This window comes from Platichthys flesus, chromosome 16, assembly GCF_949316205.1.
Source record: "Platichthys flesus chromosome 16, fPlaFle2.1, whole genome shotgun sequence".
Lineage (NCBI taxonomy): Eukaryota > Metazoa > Chordata > Actinopteri > Pleuronectiformes > Pleuronectidae > Platichthys > Platichthys flesus.
The window spans coordinates 10,821,558-10,847,850 of record NC_084960.1 but is presented as its reverse complement, the minus strand read 5'-3'; the positions used below and the strand labels follow the sequence as shown (position 1 = coordinate 10,847,850).

At 41.0% G+C, this 26,293-nt stretch overlaps 2 protein-coding genes across 2 annotated transcripts; both read left to right on the top strand.

The window, feature by feature from the left end:
* The first annotated feature begins 31 nt into the window (after positions 1 to 31).
* Positions 32 to 10,911, top strand: LOC133971473 (myosin heavy chain, fast skeletal muscle-like). The gene is made up of 40 exons (XM_062408834.1): positions 32 to 81; positions 309 to 531; positions 629 to 772; positions 852 to 1,008; positions 1,537 to 1,564; positions 1,657 to 1,768; positions 1,865 to 1,957; positions 2,040 to 2,103; positions 2,229 to 2,327; positions 2,420 to 2,523; positions 2,622 to 2,760; positions 2,867 to 2,985; positions 3,063 to 3,212; positions 3,286 to 3,456; positions 3,551 to 3,857; positions 3,988 to 4,058; positions 4,146 to 4,233; positions 4,320 to 4,437; positions 4,545 to 4,668; positions 4,763 to 4,899; positions 5,026 to 5,281; positions 5,464 to 5,706; positions 5,822 to 5,998; positions 6,113 to 6,258; positions 6,420 to 6,510; positions 6,615 to 7,004; positions 7,211 to 7,337; positions 7,416 to 7,534; positions 7,680 to 7,876; positions 7,979 to 8,162; positions 8,262 to 8,427; positions 8,629 to 8,753; positions 8,890 to 9,198; positions 9,284 to 9,487; positions 9,578 to 9,703; positions 9,787 to 9,957; positions 10,048 to 10,152; positions 10,238 to 10,333; positions 10,426 to 10,557; positions 10,797 to 10,911. The coding sequence occupies exons 2-40, from the start codon at positions 328 to 330 to the stop codon at positions 10,812 to 10,814; spliced, it is 5,811 nt and encodes a 1,936-aa protein (XP_062264818.1). The 5' UTR covers positions 32 to 81; positions 309 to 327; the 3' UTR covers positions 10,815 to 10,911.
* Positions 10,912 to 13,647: 2,736 nt separating this feature from the next.
* Positions 13,648 to 24,651, top strand: LOC133971471 (myosin heavy chain, fast skeletal muscle). The gene is made up of 41 exons (XM_062408833.1): positions 13,648 to 13,670; positions 13,797 to 13,846; positions 13,945 to 14,167; positions 14,262 to 14,405; positions 14,571 to 14,727; positions 14,842 to 14,869; positions 15,502 to 15,616; positions 15,711 to 15,803; positions 15,931 to 15,994; positions 16,120 to 16,218; positions 16,312 to 16,415; positions 16,514 to 16,652; positions 16,755 to 16,873; positions 16,951 to 17,100; positions 17,174 to 17,344; positions 17,439 to 17,745; positions 17,937 to 18,007; positions 18,097 to 18,184; positions 18,269 to 18,386; positions 18,494 to 18,617; positions 18,712 to 18,848; positions 18,998 to 19,253; positions 19,438 to 19,680; positions 19,801 to 19,977; positions 20,092 to 20,237; positions 20,344 to 20,434; positions 20,525 to 20,914; positions 21,034 to 21,160; positions 21,238 to 21,356; positions 21,666 to 21,862; positions 21,965 to 22,148; positions 22,243 to 22,408; positions 22,560 to 22,684; positions 22,766 to 23,074; positions 23,160 to 23,363; positions 23,452 to 23,577; positions 23,661 to 23,831; positions 23,922 to 24,026; positions 24,112 to 24,207; positions 24,306 to 24,437; positions 24,531 to 24,651. Exons 3-41 carry the CDS (start codon positions 13,964 to 13,966, stop codon positions 24,546 to 24,548), a joined length of 5,814 nt encoding a protein of 1,937 aa, XP_062264817.1. The 5' UTR covers positions 13,648 to 13,670; positions 13,797 to 13,846; positions 13,945 to 13,963; the 3' UTR covers positions 24,549 to 24,651.
* Positions 24,652 to 26,293: the final 1,642 nt, after the last annotated feature.

The following is a 26,293-nucleotide window of genomic DNA, read 5'->3' as shown; positions in this document are numbered from 1 at the left end:
CTTCGATTATCATCTCAATCTCTCTTCACAGGCATCCGTGGACAACAACAGATCTGTGCCACACGAGAGGGATAAACTGAAGTAAGACATGTTTGCAATAATACAACCTCCATAATGATGCCTTCCTACATTTGACATCTATTGCACGTCTGTCCGTCCTGGTAGAGGGATCCCTCACATGTGGCTCTCTCTAAGGGTTAAGGACAGAGGATGTCTCACCATATTAAAGCCCTATGAGACAAATTGTGATTTGTGAATATGGGCTATACAAATCAAATTCATTCAACACTATTTTATCATCTTTTCAGTCCCATCTAAAGTGCCACCATGAGCACAGACGCAGAGATGGAGGCCTATGGCCCGGCGGCCATCTACCTCCGGAAGCCCGAGAGGGAGAGGATTGAGGCTCAAACTGCTCCGTTTGACGCCAAAACGGCCTTCTTTGTGGTGGATGTTGCTGAGATGTACCTCAAGGGTAAACTTGTGAAGAGAGAGGGGGGCAAAGCCACAGTTGACACAGATTGTGGGAAGGTAGGTGAATCAAAAATGAAATACTGTTCTAAATTATAATCTTAAAAATATAGTTTTGTTTACCAATTTCATTCGATGCCCATTGATTTCTGTTCAGACTCTCACTGTAAAAGAGGACGATATCCATCCCAGGAATCCTCCAAAATTTGACAAGCTTGAGGACATGGCCATGATGACCCACCTCAACGAGCCTTGCGTGTTGTATAACCTCAAAGAGCGTTATGCATCATGGATGATCTATGTGAGTATGCAATCTAACACCTAGTCTGGAGTGAGTATATAGATTCACAACAACAAAATTCCACTCCTCTCTTTCACAGACCTACTCTGGCCTGTTCTGTGTCGTCGTGAACCCCTACAAGTGGCTTCCCGTGTACGATGCTCAAGTTGTGGAAGGATACAAGGGCAAGAAGAGGATTGAGGCACCACCCCACATCTTCTCCATCTCTGACAATGCCTATCAGTTCATGCTCACCGGTGAGAAAGTTTGACACATGACACGTGAATTTGACTTCACATGACAAACACAATTAGTCAAAGCAGAAATTACATGAAATAAGACTGAGACAACCATACAGGTGTTTCATGTAATTATACAATTTGAAATGCTGCAGGTGCCACCCAAGTTCAGGCCCTGTCCAGGAGTTAAACCTGGTGTCAGCATGACGCTTCAACAGCAAATTCTGCACACATCATGGTTCTCTGTATCACTAAGACAAAAAGAGATAGTCATCCCATGTTGCTCATCTGTAAAGCTCTGCTGTTAAAACTTCAAAATACCCTAAACTCTCTACTCTCATTTAAAACCGGTACATAGAGCACACAACCAAGTAACTGTTTAACCGTGCACATCCCTCGTGTATGCGCCAATGTTGGCAGAACTGGTTTCAGTTACCTTGCACCTTTTAAATGTAATAAATTACAAACTTCGCAGACTTTTTTATGTTTTTCATGAATTTTGTGACTGTTCAAAATAAAATGGTTTTAACTGATCGATCATTCTAGATCGTGAGAACCAGTCTGTCCTTATCACGTGAGTAATACTACCATACCTGAAAAAAGGAAATTTAAAAAAATGTAAAAAAAAATAAAAGTTAACCTAAAATTATTCCTTTCTTCCCTCAGTGGAGAATCCGGTGCAGGAAAGACTGTCAACACCAAGCGTGTCATTCAGTATTTTGCAATTATTGCAATAGCCACAAGCAAGAAGGCTGAACAATCAGCTGGCAAGATTAAGGTAAAATGGTGGCTCTCCCTCAAAATTATGTTTACATTTATTCTAAATACTAAAAAACAAAAACAAATTGCTGTAAATTTTAATCTCTTTGTGTAGGGCTCACTGGAAGATCAAATCATTGCAGCCAACCCTCTGCTGGAGGCTTACGGTAATGCCAAGACTATTAGGAATGACAACTCCTCTCGTTTTGTGAGTAAAAACGAATCAAATAAATATTAGCTTTTTGAGTTGCATTCCAGGGATCATGCTAACCTAACTCTAATTTGTTTAGGGTAAATTCATCAGAATCCACTTCGGAACAGCTGGCAAGCTGGCCTCAGCAGATATTGAAACATGTAAGTCATTGTCTACATTTTGATCAGTCACCATTGTTTCAATTTACAATTCGTTATGGAGCCATTCGTTGTGTGAGGATATATATGCGATGTTTTTTTGTCTGACTTTGATTTGTTGAACGTAGATCTGCTGGAGAAGTCCCGTGTCACCTTCCAGTTGTCGGCTGAGAGGAGCTACCATATCTTCTATCAGCTGATGACAGGCCACAAGCCGGAGCTGCTGGGTATGACGAAACATGGAAAATAGGAAGTTGGAGTTGGAATTAAGACGCTGTTACAAGAGGACTGATCATTTATTTCTTCTATTCTTTTGTAGACGGTCTTCTGATCACCACCAACCCCTATGACTACCACATGATCAGTCAGGGTGAAATCACCGTCAAAAGCATCAATGATATAGAGGAGTTCATTGCAACAGATGTAACGCACAATCTCCCACTTGTTTTGAGATTTCAAAATTGAGAATCCAAGACACAAATGTTACAAATGTTGACTACTTTCTTTTCTGTGTAATGCAGACTGCTATTGACATCTTGGGCTTCACCAGTGATGAGAAAATCGGCATATACAAGCTGACTGGTGCTGTGATGCATCATGGCAACTTGAAATTCAAGCAGAAGCAGCGTGAGGAGCAGGCTGAACCTGATGGCAATGAGGGTAAATGTGATAATAAGATAGTCTTGAAGGATGTCTGTCTCGTGTATAACGCGTGACTCTAAACATGACATAGATCAGTGAACTTACGATGTTTTTTTCCAATCAGTGGCTGATAAAATCGCTTACCTTTTGGGCTTGAACTCAGCTGACATGCTGAAATGTCTGTGCTATCCAAGAGTCAAGGTCGGAAATGAGATGGTGACCAAAGGTCAAACCGTTCCACAGGTACAATAAAAGAGCATCTACAAATCCAGGAGTGCTTTAAAAACCAGCCATGTTTTTAATATTACCCTTGTTTCTAGGTCTGCAATTCCGTCTCAGCTCTGTGCAAGTCTATCTATGAGAAAATGTTCTTGTGGATGGTCATCCGTATCAATGAGATGCTCGACACAAAGCAAGCAAGACAATACTACATTGGTGTGCTGGATATCGCTGGATTTGAGATCTTTGATGTAAGTGGTCTGAAAACTATCTGAGCAGTATAACACAAATATCCTATGTACTCATACATTTCTGCTATTACAGTACAACAGCTTGGAGCAGCTTTGCATCAACTTCACCAATGAGAAACTGCAACAGTTCTTCAACCACCACATGTTTGTTCTGGAGCAAGAGGAGTACAAGAAAGAAGGCATTGAATGGGAGTTCATTGACTTTGGTATGGACTTGGCGGCCTGCATTGAGCTTATTGAGAAGGTAAGTAGCCACTTGGGAAGACTATTTTTTCCTTCATGTGCAAATCGTTGCCTCCGCAGATACACCTTTAACATGAAATGTAAATTATTCTCAGCCAATGGGCATCTTCTCCATCCTTGAAGAGGAGTGCATGTTCCCTAAGGCCTCTGACACAACTTTCAAGAACAAGCTGCATGATCAGCACCTTGGCAAGACCAAGGCCTTTGAGAAGCCAAAGCCTGGAAAGGGCAAGGCTGAAGCTCACTTCTCCCTGGTTCACTATGCCGGTACAGTGGACTACAACATCACTGGCTGGCTGGAAAAGAACAAGGACCCACTGAACGACTCAGTTGTTCAGCTGTACCAGAAAGCTTCAAACAAACTGCTTTCTCTTCTGTATGCATCCCATTTTGCAGCTGACGGTAAGAAGCTAATCAGTCAAAACGTATACTTAATTTATGTTCCTAGCATGCAGGTTTATTGGTAACATAAACTTGGCACCGATAAAACAAATTCAATGAACAGTGATATTGTTCAAACTACCTTTTTCAGAGGCTGCTGCTGGCAAGAAGGGTGCTAAGAAGAAGGGTGGCTCCTTCCAAACTGTGTCATGTCTTTTCAGAGTACGTATTGTGTCATATTTTTGGATTATATATAGAACCCACATATAAATTATATTTGACTTAATTTTTCAAATTGATGATCCACAGGAGAACTTGGGCAAGCTGATGACCAACTTGAGGAGCACTCATCCTCACTTTGTACGTTGCCTGATTCCCAATGAGACAAAGACCCCAGGTAAAACGTTTTTTCAACCACCTTTTGTCATTTTGTGTAACTTAGTCAGATAAAAAGGTTTTAGACTATTTTTTTTATTTGTCCAGGTCTGATGGAGAACTTCTTGGTCATTCACCAGCTGAGATGTAACGGTGTGCTGGAGGGCATCAGAATCTGCAGGAAGGGCTTCCCCAGCAGAATCCTCTACGGTGACTTCAAGCAGAGGTGAATGCAGTTCGGAGTAAAAGGAAGTGAATTTGATTTCTGTAGATGAAGGGATACAAGAAGACGTAGAGGGAAATTATAAGTAACCATATCATATTTTAATGTAGATACAAAGTACTGAATGCCAGCGTCATCCCTGAGGGACAGTTCATTGACAACAAGAAGTGTGCAGAGAAGCTGTTGGGCTCCATTGATGTGGACCACACCCAGTACAAGTTTGGGCACACAAAGGTTCAATTCTATAGGCATTTTAAAAGCTGCTATTTATATCAAATCAAGTATTCTCGCTGTCCTGATGACTGATTTCACTGATTTGACATCATAGGTGTTCTTCAAAGCTGGTCTGCTGGGTACCCTGGAGGAAATGAGAGATGACAAACTGGCTAAGCTGGTGACCATGACTCAGGCCCTCGCCAGAGGATTTGTCATGAGGAAGGTGTTTCAAGAGATGCTTTTGAGGAGGTAATATTTGTATTTCAAATATAGAACCATTGACTGTACAGTCCAGTCATGTAGCTATCTTACTTTAATTGTTATCATCTGCAAACCCATGACATAAATTACATATGATCTGCAATTTTGTTCCAGGGAATCTATTTTAACAGTTCAATACAACATTCGTTCATTCATGAATGTGAAGAATTGGCCTTGGATGAGTCTGTACTTCAAGATCAAGCCTCTTCTGAAGAGTGCTGAGACTGAGAAGGAACTGAGTCAGATGAAGGAGAACTATGATAAGATGAAGACAGACCTGGCTACTGCCCTGGCCAAGAAGAAGGAACTAGAAGAGAAGATGGTTTCCCTGCTGCAGGAGAAGAATGACCTGCAACTGCAAGTGGCTTCGGTACGTAAAGTGTACTATTTATTAAGTATACACATTGTGTACATGCTTAATGAAAGTTTAATTAGATCTTCTGACCTTCTTTTTACTTTACTCTAGTTTTAGATTAATTGAACGAGTAATTAGCATTGAATAATAAAATGTTTAACAAAGAAAAGTAATCAAATTATCTTATTGTACTATAGGAAGGGGATAATCTCACAGATGCTGAGGAAAGGTGTGAAGGGCTCATTAAGAGCAAAATCCAGCTTGAGGCTAAACTCAAGGAGACATCTGAGAGACTAGAGGATGAAGAGGAAATGAATGCTGAGCTGACTGCCAAGAAGAGGAAGCTGGAGGATGAATGCTCTGAGCTGAAGAAGGACATTGATGACCTGGAGCTCACCTTGGCTAAAGTGGAGAAGGAGAAACATGCCACAGAAAACAAGGTTCACGAATAAACACAATGATATCAAACAATAAACATGTTTCTATCAATGGGTCAATTATGTGTACAATATTAAGTTTTATTAAAAATTCTTTACATTTATATCCTCTTCATAGGTGAAAAACTTAACAGAGGAAATGTCATCCCAAGATGAGTCCATTGCCAAGTTGACCAAGGAGAAGAAAGCCCTCCAAGAGAGCCACCAGCAAACACTGGACGATCTCCAGGCAGAGGAAGACAAAGTCAACACTCTGACCAAGGCCAAGACAAAGCTGGAACAGCAAGTGGATGATGTAAGAAAACAGTAACTCTGACATTGCAATTTTTCTTTTATTGACAAGACTGCAGGAATGTACGGTCTCTCTTATAAATGCCACAAACTATTATTGATAAATGTTATTTTATAGCTTGAGGGATCACTGGAGCAAGAGAAGAAGCTCCGCATGGACCTTGAGAGAGCCAAGAGGAAGCTTGAGGGAGACCTGAAACTGTCCCAGGAATCCGTCATGGATCTTGAGAATGACAAGCAGCAGTCTGATGAGAAAATCAAGAAGTGGGTTTTTTAGATTACTTTTCAATTCTAATAACTTTGCTGATCCATCAACATCAGAGCAGAGCAGACCTGCACCTGTAAATAACACTTAATGTTGAGCAAGGGCTGATGGTATTAGAAATATAACACTGACTGAATATGATTTTACTTTCCTATTACAGGAGGGACTTTGAAGTAAGTCAGCTCCTGAGCAAGATTGAGGATGAACAGTCTCTTGCTGCTCAGCTTCAGAAGAAGATCAAGGAACTTCAGGTAACATATTTAAATTAATTAGTGGAACCAATAGATTTAAAAAAAAAAAAACACTGTACGGATTATTTAATAAGACTTCTTAATGTCACCATCATCAAATCAAGGCTCGCATTGAGGAGCTGGAGGAGGAGATTGAGGCAGAGAGGGCTGCTAGGGCCAAGGTTGAGAAACAGAGAGCTGACCTCTCCAGGGAGCTTGAGGAGATCAGCGAGAGGCTTGAGGAAGCTGGTGGAGCAACAGCCTCTCAGATTGAGATGAACAAGAAGCGTGAGGCTGAGTTCCAGAAGCTGCGTCGCGACCTAGAGGAGTCAACCCTGCAGCATGAAGCTACCGCATCAGCTCTTCGCAAGAAGCAGGCTGACAGTGTTGCAGAGTTGGGTGAGCAGATCGACAACCTCCAGCGAGTTAAGCAGAAGCTGGAGAAGGAAAAGAGCGAGTACAAGATGGAGATTGATGATCTTTCCAGCAACATGGAGGCAGTTGCAAAAGCAAAGGTTAGTGGCTTGTTTTTAAGTATATGTCTTACCGTTAAAAAATGAGAAAAATTATATTTTACATTAGAATTTTATAATATTTACATGTTATGAACTTTTTATACATTAACAATAGTAGTAACTGTGGCTTTAAAACATGGGCATATGGAAAATGTTCAAATCAGTCAAATACATTTTTTTTAAGTGTAGCTCATCTTTTGTTGTAGGGCAACTTGGAGAAAATGTGCAGAACTCTTGAGGACCAGTTGAGTGAGCTCAAATCCAAATATGATGAGAATAATCGCCAGCTGAATGACAATAATGCACAGAGGGCAAGACTGCTGACAGAGAATGGTGAGTCACCTTTGATGAAAAACATTCTGTGGTTGGGTTTATCAGTTTTTACGAACTTATTTGTATTTTGTCCTTCAGGTGAGTTCTCTCGTCAGCTTGAGGAGAAAGACGCTCTTGTTTCCCAGCTGACCAGAGGCAAACAGGCTTACACTCAACAGGTTGAGGAGCTTAAGAGACACATTGAGGAGGAAGTGAAGGTAAACAATAGCTATTATCTACATAAAATACATACAATTATTTGCTACACCAAGCAGACAAATAATTAAATTAAACTCAAAACCCCTTACAAAATATATGCATACTTTACCAGTGAGTTAAAAATGTTTGTGTCATGTTCAAAAGGCCAAGAACGCCCTGGCCCACGCCGTGCAGTCATCCCGCCATGACTGCGATCTGCTCAGAGAGCAGTTTGAGGAGGAGCAGGAGGCCAAGGCTGAGCTCCAGAGAGGCATGTCCAAGGCCAACAGTGAGGTGGCTCAGTGGAGAAGCAAATATGAGACTGATGCTATCCAGCGGACTGAGGAACTGGAGGAGTCCAAGTACATGAATCCTTTTTGAATTAACGAATGCATCTTACTCAATATCATTATGCTATTACATTTTTGCACAGTTTATTTTAATCATATTCTTCTTCGTGACAGGAAAAAGCTTGCCCAGCGCCTGCAGGAGGCTGAGGAGTCCATCGAGGCTGTGAACTCCAAGTGTGCCTCATTGGAGAAGACCAAGCAGAGGCTGCAGGCTGAGGTGGAGGACCTCATGATTGATGTGGAGAGAGCAAATTCTCTGGCTGCTAACCTTGACAAGAAGCAGAGGAACTTTGACAAGGTGCTTTAAGGTTGAGAAGTAAAAAAAAAACAACAACAAAAAACAAGATTTCTTATGAAAAGGTTAAATGCCTTTTTTTATTCACATGCATGTTTATAGGTCCTGGCAGAATGGAAACAGAAGTATGAAGAGGGCCAGTCTGAGCTGGAAGGATCCCTGAAGGAGGCTCGCTCCCTCAGCACTGAACTGTTCAAGATGAAGAACTCTTTTGAGGAGTCTCTGGACCAGTTGGAGACATTGAAGAGAGAGAACAAGAACCTTCAGCGTATGTTGTTGTTGAAGAAAATGAAAATATAACAAATGTCTTATTGTCAGATTTTCTGTGGCCACTGAAGGAGAATATATTGAATACTTTACTGATAAATCCTACTTTACTTTAAATATTAGCATGTACTAACTACCTTGTAAAACAGCATCAGTATCTGCAGGTAATATCAAATTAATTTTGGTTTTAATTGATCTGTAGAGGAGATCTCAGACCTGACTGAACAGCTTGGTGAGACCGGAAAGACCATCCATGAGCTGGACAAAGCCAAGAAATCTGCAGAGATTGAGAAGGCTGAGATTCAGACAGCACTGGAAGAAGCTGAGGTAATCGAGTTAAATTAGAAGTAGAAATGATAAAGATGTATTTTCTTTTGAATTGTGTGCATTACCTCTATGCCTGCATAATTCAGCATTCATTTAAAATACTTTTTTCAACATAACTGTTTAAAATTATTTAAAGGGCACACTGGAACATGAGGAGGCCAAGATTCTCCGTGTCCAGCTTGAGCTCAACCAGATCAAAGGTGAGGTTGACAGGAAGCTTGCAGAGAAGGATGAGGAGATGGAGCAGATCAAGAGGAACAGCCAGAGGGTGATGGACTCCATGCAGACAACTCTTGATTCTGAGGTCAGGAGCAGGAACGATGCCCTGAGAATCAAGAAGAAGATGGAGGGAGACCTGAATGAGATGGAGGTTCAGCTGAGCCACGCCAACAGGCAAGCTGCTGAGGCCCAGAAACAACTGAGGAACGTCCAGGGACAGCTCAAGGTGAGGTTTGTTTTGATTGTTGACTGAAAAAGAGAAATGCTTATCAGGAAAGAAAGTTAACATCTTTTCCATTTTTTATCATCAGGATGCCCTAATGCACCTTGACGAGGCTCTCAGAGGACAGGAGGACATGAAGGAGCAGGTTGCCATGGTGGAGCGCAGAAATGGTCTGATGCTGGCTGAGATTGAGGAGCTGAGAGCCGCTCTGGAGCAGACAGAGAGAGGACGCAAAGTGGCTGAGCAGGAGCTGATTGATGCTAGTGAGCGTGTTGGCCTGCTTCACTCTCAGGTTTGTTTTCATTCATTCAACAGAAAATGAAAAATGTATTCAAAAACACTGTAGATATTATAATAAAAGTGACTTTTCTAAAACATCCAGAACACCAGTCTGGTGAACACCAAGAAGAAGCTTGAGTCTGACTTCGTCCAGGTTCAGGGTGAAGTTGATGACGCTGTTCAGGAAGCAAGGAATGCTGAGGAGAAAGCCAAAAAGGCTATCACTGATGTGAGTTTACATCTCAATCACAATACACGGTTTTAAGGCTTATACCAAATGGAACTTGTACTGGAGACCAATAATCATTTCAGGCTGCCATGATGGCTGAGGAGCTGAAGAAGGAGCAGGACACCAGTGCTCATCTGGAGAGGATGAAGAAGAACCTGGAGGTCACAGTCAAGGACCTGCAGCACCGTCTGGATGAGGCTGAGAACCTCGCCATGAAGGGTGGCAAGAAGCAGCTCCAGAAACTGGAGTCCAGGGTGAGAACATTACACTGTATGGTATACATGCTCATCATCAATCAGTTTGAGGATGCACCTTATTGATGAGTTATTTACCATCATGTTCAGGTGCGAGAGCTGGAAAGTGAAGTGGAGGCAGAGCAGAGACGTGGAGCTGATGCTGTTAAAGGAGTCCGCAAATATGAGAGGAGAGTGAAGGAGCTGTCCTACCAGGTAATTCCCACTGGAAAAAAACAATCTTAGTTTATTTTTATTCTCTGTTCCTCTTCACTTACTGTATTCACCTTCATCTGTGCAGGGTGAGGAGGACAAGAAGAACCTGACCAGGCTTCAGGATCTGGTGGACAAGCTGCAGCTCAAAGTCAAGGCTTACAAGAGACAGGCTGAGGAGGCTGTAAGTCATTCACATGTTTTTTAAGTTGATTTAGTAATATCATCGCTATTAACTCTCGTAACTAAGTCCGAATGACCCCAATCCCTTTGCAGGAGGAGCAGGCCAACACTCATATGTCCAGGTGCAGGAAGGTTCAGAACGAGATGGAAGAGGCTCAGGAGCGCGCTGACATTGCTGAGTCTCAGGTCAACAAGATGAGAGTCAAGAGCCGTGATGTTGGAAAGGTAATCTGATCATACTTTACAGGGCATTATGTGGGCGGCACCTTCGTTTATTCGGGTTAAGTTAACAAGGTACATGAAAAGCAGCTTTATCGTAGACTGTTTGGATGATAACAGTATCAATTGGGTTGAAAAGATTTTTGTCTTGTAAAGTACTCTGATTGTTTTAACCCTTTCCACATAAAGAGTAAATAAATTGAATACTTGCCACTGTTAATTGATTTTCTCCTTCTTTCTTTTAGTCTGATTCTGCAGAGTAAGACTCATCATCCACTGGAGGACCTTCAACAGAGTTCATAAAATATGAACCAGTTATGGCTCTTTTATCTTTCAATAAATATGATGATTGCTCCTGAATCCTGTCACTCTATTTCTGATGATAAATTCATGTGGTTTCCGAGACAGACTTCTTGTTAAAGGCAAAACAGGCGAGTGAGCCATGCTGTAAAGTCTTCTGTTACAGTAAAGTTCAGAAGCAGTTAAGTCAAATGTGTCCCACTTGGCACTGCTTTGACAGCTAGCAGCTCCACAATTCGCTGTCCACAGCCTTTAACTCATCAGCCAACTACAATGACATTATTACATTACATGTCACTTGGCTGACGCTTTTGTCCAAAGCGACTTACAATTTGTACACTCAACATTTATGAGGGGACATTTTTAGGGGTTCAGTATCTTGCCAAGAACACTTCGGCATGCAGATGGGGAAGAGTGGGGTTTGAACCGGCAACCTTCTTGTTGGCGAACGACCACTCTACCCCCTAGGCCACACCGCCATGACATGACATATTATTCCAGGGGTAACATTTTTCTTCCCTTGTTGGGAGATTATTACATTATGGTTTCATGTTACATTAGTCTCGGAGTAAGACATAATAGTAGGCAAATGACTTGACATTTTAAGTTCCAAACATACAAAAGAACAAAAATGGGATGATAAGAATGGGAATCCGATTCTGATTAGGGCTTTAAAAAGGCTCAGACTCGCCCTGCAACCATGCAAGGCTCCATTTGGAATGTCACAAGCCACAAACAGATAGGGTTCCACGTCCCACCGGTCTTTGCACTGTGACTTCTGGAAGAAATTTAAACTAGACTTGGAATCTTGGAGCAGAAGATGGTTTTCCCCTCACCAAGTGTTTTACGAGCCCTCGCCGTGTAGTCCTATGCTTTTGAGAAAGGAATGCTTTCACTATTTCACATTAATTTGTGATAGGGTTACCAGGTAAACATGTCCATGGCACATTGGCAGCAATGGAAAGCAACACCAGTCAAAACCCTAATCCCAATTGTCAAGGAACAACACAGTCCAAAAATTGGTCCAAGTAATAATCTAGTCTTTTTTTCAAAAAACATCCAGATAAGTATTAGTATGACCATTCAGGATGAATAGATATTATCTCAATTATTATCAGCAGCAAGAAAATAATTCAAACGAGTGTTAAAGGATCTTAGGTTCTTTCTCTGGTACTTTAAGAAAGAACCTCACAAAATCTGCCCATATCAGAATATGTCATGAGAGGATCTAACATGAGTCAACGTAGGTGAAAAGTGAGGAGAACTGATTATGTGTTTTTGTATGTTTTCTGTGGTCTGCCAATTTGACTCAATAATTACCCTAATAGACCGACACCTGCAAGATTTATCAGGGCATTGGAATCATTCTTATTCAACAGATGTCACATAATATCAAAAGTAGCCAGGTCTTTTTGCCTTGTGTGGAACTTATTTTAAGGCCTGATCTCTGACAAGTTGCCAACTGTTTTCATGTCCATTTAGAGAGTTATATTTGTGTTACTAAACTTACATCGACATGTAAGACATCATTTTAATATAGGAATATGAGCTGTGGGCAAGTGTTGTGTAACTGTAGAACACAGATATTGAGGGGCAATTCCATGCCTGTATCAAAACAAAATGATTCAATGTCTATTAATGAAGCGCTTTGACTTTAACATAGATCAAATAGAGAACAAACACAATTATAATGGTATCTTTCAAGTATTATAGTCATTTAGGGTTGAACGTTCTTTCTGAAAGTAATTCCAAGAGCTACTGATGAGCTGAAAACAAAAATGCTAATGTTTCAACTTTAATGTTCTTAAAATCCAATTTTATATTATTTGAATTCATTAAAAAAACATATTCTGAATTATTTTATGAAAACAACTTGGTCTTCATTTCCTACATTTTCAGGAAATGAAGACCAAGTTACTGATCTCAATGCATCAACATTGAGATCAGTAAGTTTTTGGTGAATTTTGAGAAGAAATCTAAAAACAACTCCTTTCCTTTAAATAATTTTAGCTGTTACTTCCTTAGAGACCCGTGATTCATATTTGGCTTAGTTTAATTATTTTGTTGATGTTGTATTATAACATGAACAACTTGTGTGAATGCACTTTATTCCCTTAATGCTGTAATTCCTTATGTGTGACAGTAGAGAGACCCATAGTCATTATTTCATATTTATTCCACACCAAAATTGTGTTGGTCACATCTAAGGTTGCAATGAAATTAAATCTAATTAAATAAAAACATAAGTAATAATCTTAATGGATACTTTATTTTTTTTAGCACCAAAGAAGTGTGCATATCAATTCCTTAAACATGGCTGGCCCCATAAAAGCTTCAGGATGAAATGAATCCATGACCAAAATGAGAGACAGACAACGGCTGACCCGGCACTTTCACCCTCTATAAAAGAGGCTGCAACTGCTGTGTGAGCTGGTAGGCATCTAACACAGGTGAGTGAATTAACTCATATTGTGACATTTCATGGCTTATCATAGTAGTTTAATTTTGTGTATATATAAATGGTGAATATCTTAATACGTACATAGCCTACCACGTGATCAGCAATATTTCCCTGGTTGGAGGGGCAATTGAATGAACAGGAAAATACTGAGCTTTATTGATTCATCTAAATATAGTGAGCTTTTATAAGTAGGTTGGAATAACTTTTACAGTGTCAGATGTTCTCGAACTCTCAAAAGACAGAATTTCTGGAACTTCAATTAAGTTTAGGTTTTGTGCTCAGGTTTAATTATGTTTTTATAGCATCCTGAGAATCCCTCAGAGACAGCACCACCAATTCTCTTTTGGACGTAGCTGAGGTAAAATATGTTGCCATAAAAAATACTTAAAATCTCCACCATCAGACAGAAACTAACTATTAGTGATACCACGTTAGTCGATCAACTAAAGTGTTCTTCGATTATCCTCTCAATCTCTCTTCAAAGGCATCCGTGGACAACAACAGATCTGTGCAACTCAAGAGGGAGAAACTGAAGTAAGACATGTTTTGCAATATTACAACCTCCATAATGAAACTCAATACTCACACTATCAAATTTAACTTCATTCAACAATATTCTATCATCTTTTCAGTCCCATCTAAAGTGCCATCATGAGCACAGACGCAGAGATGCAGTGCTATGGACCGGCGGCCATCTACCTCCGGAAACCCGAGAGGGAGAGGATTGAGGCTCAAACTCTTCCGTTTGATGCCAAAACAGCCGTCTTTGTGGTGGATGCTGCTGAGATGTACCTCAAGGGTAAACTTGTGAAGAAAGAGGGGGGCAAAGCCACAGTTGAAACGGATACTGGGAAGGTAGGTGAATCAAATATTAAATACTATTCTAAATTATAATCATAAAAATCTATCTGGTCTATCAATTTCAATTGATGTCATGATTTCTGGTCAGACTCTCACTGTAAAAGAGGACGACATCCATCCCAGGAATCCTCCAAAGTTCGACAAGATTGAGGACATGGTCATGATGACCCACCTCAACGAGCCTTGCGTGTTGTATAACCTCAAAGAGCGTTATGCATCATGGATGATCTATGTGAGTTTCCCCCAAAGGAGAAGCATTCAAAACAAACACATCGTCCACTGGAAAAAGATTACTAACTATTATTAATAGTATAAAATGAAATTATGTATGAAAGTGTGTGTATGTAAATGAATATAGATATAAGGTCAATGCTGTTTATGCTCTCTGCGTTCACAGACCTACTCTGGTCTGTTCTGTGTTGTCGTGAACCCCTACAAGTGGCTTCCCGTTTACGATTCCATAGTTGTGGAAGGATACAGAGGCAAGAAGAGGATTGAGGCACCACCTCACATCTTCTCCATCTCTGACAATGCCTATCAGTTCATGCTCACAGGTAAGATCAAAGTTATTTGTTTATTTGTGTGATGAAGAACTCAGCTTAAACATACCTTGATTGAAGGAGTAATGAAAATGGATCTCATGTGTAGCATAAATCTTTGTATTTCAGATCGTGAGAACCAGTCTGTCCTGATTACGTGAGTATTACACAAAGGGCCTGATCTAAGATCCCAAATAAGAGATGCCTCTGACCAATATTGCCCAGTAGGCGCGGTTCACTTTCTGTGGCACAAGCAATCAGGCTAGACACTTGGAGCACACGGAGAACCCACCAGGCAGCTGGTCTGCGCTGAATCTGGTGTGATGATGGCCGTCAGTGCCCTGGCAAGAGAGGGATTGTTTTTGCTTCTGTCAATCCAAACATGTTAACACGAGCAGAAAAAACCTGTTCTCTCCGTCTTCTCCGATGCCGTATCCTCCTCACCCCAATAACTGCAGCCAATTGTGCGTAACGCTGTGCCGATTAGCACCTAAATATCGATACAGTCACAACCACTGCAATTTTCCAGTTTTGTATTGCATCTACTACTCCCAATACTTTACACACTGTGGCAGAAACGCCCGATAATGCATAGTCATTAAGGCAAACTTACTAAATGGACAGTGCGTGTTATTCTGATGATAAACTTGCATGTTTTTTTGCAGGTGAAATCAAGGTTCCAAATGTTTTTACACACGCAAACCTTTAGTAGATGAGGCCCAAACTGTTATCACAATGATTTAAATGAAAATTTGGCAAAATCTTACAAATGTGCCCCTTTTAACCAAGTGGAGAATCCGGTGCTGGAAAGACTGTCAACACCAAACGTGTCATCCAGTACTTTGCAACAATTGCTGCTCTTGGAGCTAAGAAGACTGAGCCAGTAGCAGCTAGCAAGATACAGGTAAATGGTAAATGCAATGGTTGTATCAGATAAATTCTTTTGTCAGAGAAAGGTTAATCGGCAAAGCTTGGGTAATTCAAAATTTCTCTTACAGGGATCCCTTGAGGACCAAATCATTGCGGCTAACCCTCTGCTTGAGAGCTATGGTAATGCCAAGACTGTGAGGAATGACAACTCCTCACGTTTCGTAAGTATTCGTTTTATGGGCCTTCACGTAGTGTAACTTTCCTACAGTTAATAAAGCTTTGACTTAAACAGATTTTTTTTTTATTAAAAAGTATAAAAAAATAAATAATACTACTCTGGAACTCTAGGGTAAATTCATCAGAATCCACTTCGGGACATCTGGCAAGCTATCCTCAGCTGATATTGAAACATGTAAGTTATTGTCTACATTTTTATCAGTCACCATTGTTTCAATTTACAATTCGTTATGGAGCCATTCGTTGTGTGATGATATACATGCAATGTTTTTTTGTCTGACTTTGATTTGTTGAACGTAGATCTGCTGGAGAAGTCCCGTGTAACCTTCCAGTTGTCGGCTGAGAGGAGCTACCATATCTTCTATCAGCTGATGACAGGCCACCAGCCTGACTTGATAGGTTTGATGAAACATGGAAAATAGGAAGTTGGAGTTGGAATTAAGACGCTGTTACAAGAGGACTGATTAATTTATTTCTTCTATTCTTTTGTAGACGCTCTTCTGATAACCACCAACCCCTATGACTACCACATGATCAGTCAGGGGGAAATCACTGTCAAAAGCATCAATGATGTAGAGGAGTTCATTGCAACAGATGTAACGCAAAATCTCCCACTTGTTTTGAGATTTCAAAATTGAGAATCCAAGACACAAATGTCACGAGTGTTGACTACTTTCTTTTCTGTGTAATGCAGACTGCTATTGACATCTTGGGCTTCACCAGTGATGAGAAAATCGGCATATACAAGCTGACTGGTGCTGTGATGCATCATGGCAACATGAAATTCAAGCAGAAGCAGCGTGAGGAGCAGGCTGAACCTGATGGCAATGAGGGTAAATGTGTTAATAATGTCTTGAAGGATGTCTGTCTCATGTATAACATGTGACTCTAAACATGACATAGATTAGTGACCTTACGATGTTTTTTCCAATCAGTGGCTGATAAAATCGCTTACCTTTTGGGCTTGAACTCAGCTGACATGCTGAAATGTCTGTGCTATCCAAGAGTCAAGGTCGGAAATGAGATGGTGACCAAAGGTCAAACCGTTCCACAGGTACAATAAAAGAGCATCTACAAATCCAGGAATGCTTTAAAAACCAGCCATGTTTTTAATATTACCCTTGTTTCTAGGTCGGCAATTCCGTCTCAGCTCTGTGCAAGTCTATCTATGAGAAAATGTTCTTGTGGATGGTCATCCGTATCAATGAGATGCTCGACACAAAGCAAGCAAGACAATACTACATTGGTGTGCTGGATATCGCTGGATTTGAGATCTTTGATGTGAGTGGTCTGAAAACTATCTGAGCAGTATAACACAAATATCCTATGTACTCATACATTTATGCTATTACAGTACAACAGCTTGGAGCAGCTTTGCATCAACTTCACCAATGAGAAACTGCAACAGTTCTTCAACCACCACATGTTTGTTCTGGAGCAAGAGGAGTACAAGAAAGAAGGCATTGAATGGGAGTTCATTGACTTTGGTATGGACTTGGCGGCCTGCATTGAGCTTATTGAGAAGGTAAGTAGCCACTTGGGAAGACTATTTTTTCCTTCATGTGCAAATCGTTGCCTCCGCAGATACACCTTTAACATGAAATGTAAATTATTCTCAGCCAATGGGCATCTTCTCCATCCTTGAAGAGGAGTGCATGTTCCCTAAGGCCTCTGACACAACTTTCAAGAACAAGCTGCATGAACAGCACCTTGGCAAGACCAAGGCCTTTGACAAGCCAAAACCTGGAAAGGGCAAGGCTGAGGCTCACTTCTCACTGATTCACTATGCTGGTACAGTGGACTACAGCATCACTGGCTGGCTGGAAAAGAACAAGGACCCACTGAACGACTCAGTTGTTCAGCTGTACCAGAAAGCTTCAAACAAACTGCTTTCTCTTCTGTATGCTGCTCATCCTGGGGCTGACGGTAAGAAACAAAACTGAGCAAAATAATTCACAACTATGATGTGTGCAGTGACTCTGTAGTTATTGGTAGAAGTCTGTCGTTGAAACTGTACCTTGCCAAGTGTAGTAACATTTTCTGCATAAAAGCAAACTTATAACAATTCAAACAGCATTATGTATTATCTTGGTAATGAAATATAACACACTTTTCAGAGGCTGCTGCTGGCAAGAAGGGTGCTAAGAAGAAGGGTGGCTCCTTCCAGACTGTGTCTTGTGTATTCAGAGTATGTATTGTTTCATATTGCTAGATTATACTTAAAACCCTAATGGTGAAATAATGTTTGACTTAACTTTTCATATTGTTGATCCACAGGAGAACTTGGGCAAGCTGATGACCAACTTGAGGAGCACTCATCCTCACTTTGTACGTTGCCTAATTCCAAATGAGACAAAGACCCCAGGTAAGAAGGGTTTTCATCCACCTTTTGTCATTTTGTGTAACTTAGTCACAAAAAAAGGTTTTAGACAAAAAATGTTTTGTCCAGGTCTGATGGAGAACTTCTTGGTCATCCACCAGCTGAGATGTAACGGTGTGCTGGAGGGCATCAGAATCTGCAGGAAGGGCTTCCCCAGCAGAATCCTCTACGGTGACTTCAAGCAGAGGTGAATGCAGTTCGGAGTAAAATAAAGTGAATTTGATTTCTGTAGATGAAGGGATACAAGAAAACTTAGGAGGAAATTATAAGTAACCATATCATATTTTAATGTAGATACAAAGTACTGAATGCCAGCGTCATCCCTGAGGGACAGTTCATTGACAACAAGAAGTGTGCAGAGAAGCTGATGGGCTCCATTGATGTGGACCACACCCAGTACAAGTTTGGGCACACAAAGGTTAAATTCTAAAGGCTTTTCAAAAGCTGCTATTTATTACAAATCAAGTATTCTCGCTGTCCTGATGACTGATTTCACTGATTTGACATCATAGGTGTTCTTCAAAGCTGGTCTGCTGGGTGACCTGGAGGAAATGAGAGATGAGAAACTGACTTTGCTGGTGACCATGACTCAGGCCCTCGCCAGAGGATTTGTCATGAGGAAGGCGTTTGTTAAGATGATGGAGAGGAGGTAATATATATATATATATATATATATATATTTCATATAGCACCATTAACTGTATAGTCCGATCAAGTAGTCATGTTACTTCAATTGTTATTATCTGCCAACCCATGACAATCCATCAAATTATATATGATCTGCAACTGTTTTTCCAGGGAATCTATTTATTCAATTCAATACAACATTCGTTCATTCATGAATGTGAAGAATTGGCCTTGGATGAATCTGTACTTCAAGATCAAGCCTCTTCTGAAGAGTGCTGAGACTGAGAAGGAACTGACTCAGATGAAGGAGAACTATGAGAAGATGAAGACAGACCTGGCTACTGCCTTGGCCAAGAAGAAGGAACTGGAAGAGAAGATGGTTTCCCTGCTGCAGGAGAAGAATGACCTGCAACTGCAAGTGGCTTCGGTACGAAAAGTGTACTATTTATTAAGTAACGACATTGTATACATGCTTAATGAAAGTTTAATTACACTATGATCATCTGACTTTCTGTGTAGCTTACTAAATTTGTAGGTGAATTTAATTAATAGTTAGCATAAAATAAAAAATGTTTAACAAAGAAAATTAATCAAATCTTATTGTACTATAGGAAGGGGATAATCTCACAGATGCTGAGGAAAGGTGTGAAGGGCTCATTAAGAGCAAAATCCAGCTTGAGGCCAAACTCAAGGAGACATCTGAGAGACTAGAGGATGAAGAGGAAATGAATGCTGAGCTGACTGCTAAGAAGAGGAAGCTGGAGGATGAATGCTCTGAGCTGAAGAAGGACATTGATGACCTGGAGCTCACCTTGGCTAAAGTGGAGAAGGAGAAACATGCCACAGAAAACAAGGTTCACGCATAAACACAATGATATCAAACAATAAACATGTTTCTATCAATGGGTCAAGTATGTGTACGTATAAATATTAAGTTGTATTAAAAATTCTTTACATTTATATCAACCTCATAGGTGAAAAACTTAACAGAGGAAATGTCATCCCAAGATGAGTCCATTGCCAAGTTGACCAAGGAAAAGAAGGCCCTCCAAGAGAGCCACCAGCAAACACTGGACGATCTCCAGGCAGAGGAAGACAAAGTCAACACTCTGACCAAGGCCAAGACAAAGCTGGAACAGCAAGTGGATGATGTAAGAAAACAGTAACTCTGACATTGCAATTTTTCTTTTATTTACAAGATTCCAGGAATGTAGGGTCTGTCTCATAAATGCCACAAACTATTATTGATAAATGTTATTTTACAGCTTGAGGGATCACTGGAGCAAGAAAAGAAGCTCCGCATGGACCTTGAGAGAGCCAAGAGGAAGCTTGAGGGGGACCTGAAACTGTCCCAGGAATCCGTCATGGATCTGGAGAATGACAAGCAGCAGTCTGATGAGAAAATCAAGAAGTGGGTTGCTATTAACATCTCATACACTGCATGCATCAAACCTTTTGGTTCTCTTCTTCATCAGAAAGAAACACTGACTGAAAATTATTTTACTTTCCTATGACAGGAAGGACTTTGAGATCAGTCAGCTTCTTAGCAAGATTGAGGATGAACAGTCCGTTGGTGCTCAGCTTCAGAAGAAGATCAAGGAACTTCAGGTAAAGTTATTTTAAGCAAATAATAGATTAAAAAATCTGAAATGTCTTCTTATCAATAGCCTTTTCTGATGTTACTGTCATCAAATCAAGGCTCGCATTGAGGAGCTGGAGGAGGAGATTGAGGCTGAGAGGGCTGCTAGGGCCAAGGTTGAGAAACAGAGAGCTGACCTCTCCAGGGAGCTTGAGGAAATCAGCGAGAGGCTTGAGGAAGCTGGTGGAGCAACAGCCTCTCAGATTGAGATGAACAAGAAGCGTGAGGCTGAGTTCCAGAAGCTGCGTCGCGACCTAGAGGAGTCAACCCTGCAGCATGAAGCTACCGCATCATCTCTTCGAAAGAAGCAGGCTGACAGTGTTGCAGAGTTGGGTGAGCAGATTGACAACCTCCAGCGTGTTAAGCAGAAGCTGGAGAAGGAAAAGAGCGAGTACAAGATGGAGATTGATGATCTTTCCAGCAACATGGAGGCAGTTGCCAAAGCAAAGGTGAGTAGTTTGTTAATAAAATTGTCAGTTTTTTCAACTAGAAATATGAACTGTAACCAGGATGTATTGAACTAGCTTTAAACTTAACAAATGGACATGATAATATTGTTTTGTTGTAGGGCAACTTGGAGAAAATGTGCAGAACTCTTGAGGACCAGCTGGGTGAGCTCAAAGCTAAAAGTGATGAGAATATTCGTCAGCTGAATGACAATAATGCACAGAGGGCAAGACTGCTGACAGAGAATGGTGAGTCAACTTTTATGAAAACTTTCTATTGATGGGTTTATCAGTTTTTACGAACTTATTTACCTTTTGTCCTTCAGGTGAGTTCTCTCGCCAGCTTGAGGAGAAAGAAGCTCTTGTTTCCCAGCTGACCAGAGGCAAACAGGCTTACACTCAGCAGGTTGAGGAGCTTAAGAGACACATTGAGGAGGAAGTGAAGGTATTCATGTTCTGTTACTGGGTTTAGACAGGGTCTAATCTAAGCTCTCTCGTTCAAATGCTGTCATTAAATATACAGGTACATACAATTTATTTTAAGACTATTTAATATCAAAACTTATTCTTACAGAAAAAACACCCATAGAGATGTAATACTATTGTTGCTCATTTAAATCTTAATTAATTACATTTTGTTGAATAATGAAAAGAAACCAATGCAATATAAAAGGAAATGATCCAAAGCTTAATTGCTAACTCATTTTTCATTATCGCCTGTGAGTAAAAAAAAAAATGGTGCCATGTTCAACAGGCCAAGAACTCCCTGGCCCACGCTGTGCAGTCATCCCGTCATGACTGTGATCTGCTCAGAGAGCAGTTTGAGGAGGAGCAGGAGGCCAAGGCTGAGCTCCAGAGAGGCATGTCCAAGGCCAACAGTGAGGTGGCTCAGTGGAGAAGCAAATATGAGACTGATGCTATCCAGCGGACTGAGGAACTGGAGGAGTCCAAGTACATGAATCCTTTTTGAATTAACGAATGCATCTTACTCAATATCATTATGCTATTACATTTTTGCACAGTTTATTTTAATCATATTCTTCTTTGTGACAGGAAAAAGCTTGCCCAGCGCCTGCAGGAGGCTGAGGAGTCCATCGAGGCTGTGAACTCCAAGTGTGCCTCATTGGAGAAGACCAAGCAAAGGCTGCAGGCTGAGGTGGAGGACCTCATGATTGATGTGGAGAGAGCTAATTCTCTGGCCGCCAACCTTGACAAGAAGCAGAGGAACTTTGACAAGGTGCTTTAAGGTTGAGAAGTAAAAAAAAAACAACAAAAAACAAGATCTTATTTAAAGGTTAAATGCCTTTTTTTATTCACATGCATGTTTATAGGTCCTGTCAGAATGGAAACAGAAGTATGAAGAGGGCCAGTCTGAGCTGGAAGGATCCCTGAAGGAGGCTCGCTCCCTCAGCACTGAACTGTTCAAGATGAAGAACTCTTATGAGGAGTCTCTGGATCAGTTGGAGACATTGAAGAGAGAGAACAAGAACCTTCAGCGTACGTCAATCTCACCAATTTAGTGTGACATTCAGTTGTAGTTTAAGAGCTTTATTCAAAGTAAATGTAAAGCAATGACATAGATCATTTCCTAGATATAATGTATATTGCATACAACTAGTTTTAATATTTTGTTTTTGTTGGTCTATAGAGGAGATCTCAGACCTGACTGAACAGCTTGGTGAGACTGGAAAGAGCATCCATGAGCTGGAGAAATCCAAGAAGACTGTGGAAACTGAAAAGTCTGAGATTCAGACAGCGCTGGAGGAAGCTGAGGTACTACACTTAAAATTACATAAATTAAAAAATTATTGCCTGTTCAATATTCATTAGAGCAAATATTGCTAAAATTTTAAGGGCACACTGGAGCACGAGGAGTCCAAGATTCTCCGTATCCAGCTTGAGCTCAACCAGATCAAAGGTGAGGTTGACAGGAAGCTTGCAGAGAAGGATGAGGAGATGGAGCAGATCAAGAGGAACAGCCAGAGGGTGATGGACTCCATGCAGACCACTCTTGATTCTGAGGTCAGGAGCAGGAACGATGCTCTGAGAATCAAGAAGAAGATGGAGGGAGACCTGAATGAGATGGAGGTTCAGCTGAGCCACGCCAACAGGCAAGCTGCTGAGGCCCAGAAACAACTGAGGAATGTCCAGGGACAGCTCAAGGTGAGGTTTGTTTTGATTGTTCACTGAAAAAGAGAAATGTTTAATGGGAAAGAAAGGTAACAACTTTTCCTCTTTTTATCATCAGGATGCCCAATTGCACCTTGACGACGCTCTCAGAGGACAGGAGGACATGAAGGAGCAGGTTGCCATGGTGGAGCGCAGAAATGGTCTGATGCTGGCTGAGATTGAGGAGCTGAGAGCCGCTCTGGAGCAGACAGAGAGAGGACGCAAAGTGGCTGAGCAGGAGCTGGTTGATGCTAGTGAGCGTGTTGGCCTGCTTCACTCTCAGGTAGGTTTTCAGTAATTGAACAGAAAATATGGACTTTTTTTCATGACAAATACAGATTCAATTTAATTTGACTCATTTTAATACTCAGAACACCAGTCTGCTAAATACCAAGAAGAAGCTGGAGTCTGACCTTGTCCAGGTTCAGGGTGAAGTGGATGACACTGTTCAGGAAGCAAGGAATGCTGAAGAGAAAGCCAAAAAGGCTATCACTGATGTGAGTTTACATCTCAATCACAATACACGGTTTTAAGGCGTATGCCAAATTAAACTTGTACTGGAGACCATTTATCATTTCAGGCTGCCATGATGGCTGAGGAGCTGAAGAAGGAGCAGGACACTAGTGCTCATCTGGAGAGGATGAAGAAGAACCTGGAGGTCGCAGTCAAGGACCTGCAGCACCGTCTGGATGAGGCTGAGAACCTCGCCATGAAGGGTGGCAAGAAGCAGCTCCAGAAACTGGAGTCCAGGGTGAGAACATTACACTGTATAGTATAAATCCTCATCATCAATCAGTTTGAGGATGCACCTTATTGATGAGTTATTTACCATCATGTTCAGGTGCGAGAGCTGGAAAGTGAAGTGGAGGCAGAGCAGAGACGTGGAGCTGATGCTGTTAAAGGAGTCCGCAAATATGAGAGGAGAGTGAAGGAGCTCACCTACCAGGTAACATCTTGTTTGACATCAAACACTTGTGAGGTCTTAATTTGTTTCCTCTGTCACTTTACTTAACAAATCTTAATCTGTGCAGACTGAGGAGGACAAGAAGAACGTGAGCAGGCTTCAGGATCTCGTTGACAAGCTGCAGCTCAAAGTCAAGGCTTACAAGAGACAGGCTGAGGAGGCTGTAAGTCAACTATCTGACTAATCATTTCACTTACAATTTAACAAAACTTCCATTGTCTCCTTAACAACTGAGTCAATATATTTCCTGTTCCATCACAGGAGGAGCAGGCCAACACCCATATGTCCAGGTGCAGGAAGGTTCAGAATGAGATGGAAGAGGCTCAGGAGCGCGCTGACATTGCTGAGTCTCAGGTCAACAAGATGAGAGTCAAGAGTCGTGATAGCGGAAAGGTAATCTGATCATACTTTACTGAAAACTACATGAGATAGATTTTTGGTAATATATGTTGAATAATTGTGTTTCTTCTTGTCATTTCTTTTCAGTCTGACAGTGCAGAGTAAGAAACAACATCCCATTGGAACCATTTGACAGACTTCATACAATATGAACTTTCTGTTGAAATGTTATTGATTTAATTTAATAAACTGATTCCAGAAATATTCACTCACTGTTTTCTTTTTTTTTTTTTAATAATATCTTTATTACATTTTCTCATAACACAAAACATACAGAACTGCTCAGACACGACAGAAAAGTAAAAAAAAAAATGTGGGCATGTGGGTACAGTAGATACAAAATAATTAAGAAAATAAAAATAAATGGCATTGGGCACATCTTCCAGCCCCCCCCCCACATCAAGACAAGGCAATACAGAGCATACAAACATAGCAAGGCCACAAGGTGCACGTAAATACTTAAGACAAAGTCACAGAGACAGGCTAGGCTGATCTAGGAAATCCACGAAGCAAGGAGGATGACAGTGTGGGCCCAATATGCTGCAAATAAGGGTCCCAGACCTTATAGAAGGAATCTATTTTTGAATTAAGCATGCATGTGATGTATTCACTGGGAATGCAGTCCATCACAATGTTGTGTCATGACTTTTTTGTTGGAACAACATTCTTATTCCAGAAGAGCAGAATATTCTTTCTAGGAGCAAAAGACAGTATATTGAAAAGTCTCCTGTGTTTACTGTCAGTGATCCTACCCTCCGGGAGACCAAGTATCAGGCACATAGGGTCCATCCGTATTGGGACACCAAAGATAACAGTCAGTTCAGTCACAATACTAGACCAGTAGCTTTGTAATTTCACACACGACCAGAGGCAGTGGACATAACTACCAGTCTCAGATCTGCATTTCCAGCAGAGCGGGGAGATATTAGAATCCATTTTGTTCTTGACAACAGGTGTTATATGCGTGCGATGCACAATTCTGAACTGTATGGATTTGGTGCGGTTACACACAGAAATGTTCATGGCCTGAGACCAAACCCCCCCGCCAGCCAGCATCATCTATGGCAACGCCTAGATCTTTCTCCCAGGCTTGCTTGGTGGTTTGTGAGGTAAGAGGAGAACTAGAGTTCAGAGCTCTGTAAAAAACAGCAATACATTTCTTACTAATCTGCAGAGTCAAGGTCCTCTCCACACACAAAGTGGTGTTATTAGTCATTAAAGTGGTGTCTTTAACTAGGAAATCTCTAATTTGTAAATATCTGTAAAAGTCACCCTGATTGGATAAACCAAATTTTTGTTGCAACTGCTGAAAGGATAACAAAGTCTGGCCCTTAAATAGATCACCCATTTTCTTCAGCCCTTGGGTGCTCCACACTTTAAAGCCCTGATCGCCACAGCCTGCACTCACTTAGTCAAAGACACAGTTTAGAAGAGCTCTAAACTGTGAAGAAGCTTTGCAGTGGCCAGTCAGCCTGACACAACATCCAGGCTGAAATATGTGGCAAAGTCTTTGGCAATCCGCATCGAAAGTATGATGACCTTTACAACTCTAAGAGGTAAGAGGTAGTAGCCACAGACTCAAGGCTGATCATCGTTATTATTTCACAACTGATGCTTCACATCTGACACTACAGAACACATATTTACATCCGTGGAAACGGCTTACCTACACAGATATTATCCTGCTGTAGCAAAATACATTTTATTCATAAATACTGTTGATTGTTAAAGAAAATAGATCTCTTTGAACCTGGGATATGGGGTAATAACAAATCATAATGTTCTATAAATATATCTTTCGCTCTAGGCCAAATAAGAATCTGGTCCCTCTCTTAGCTGGATTTATTTTT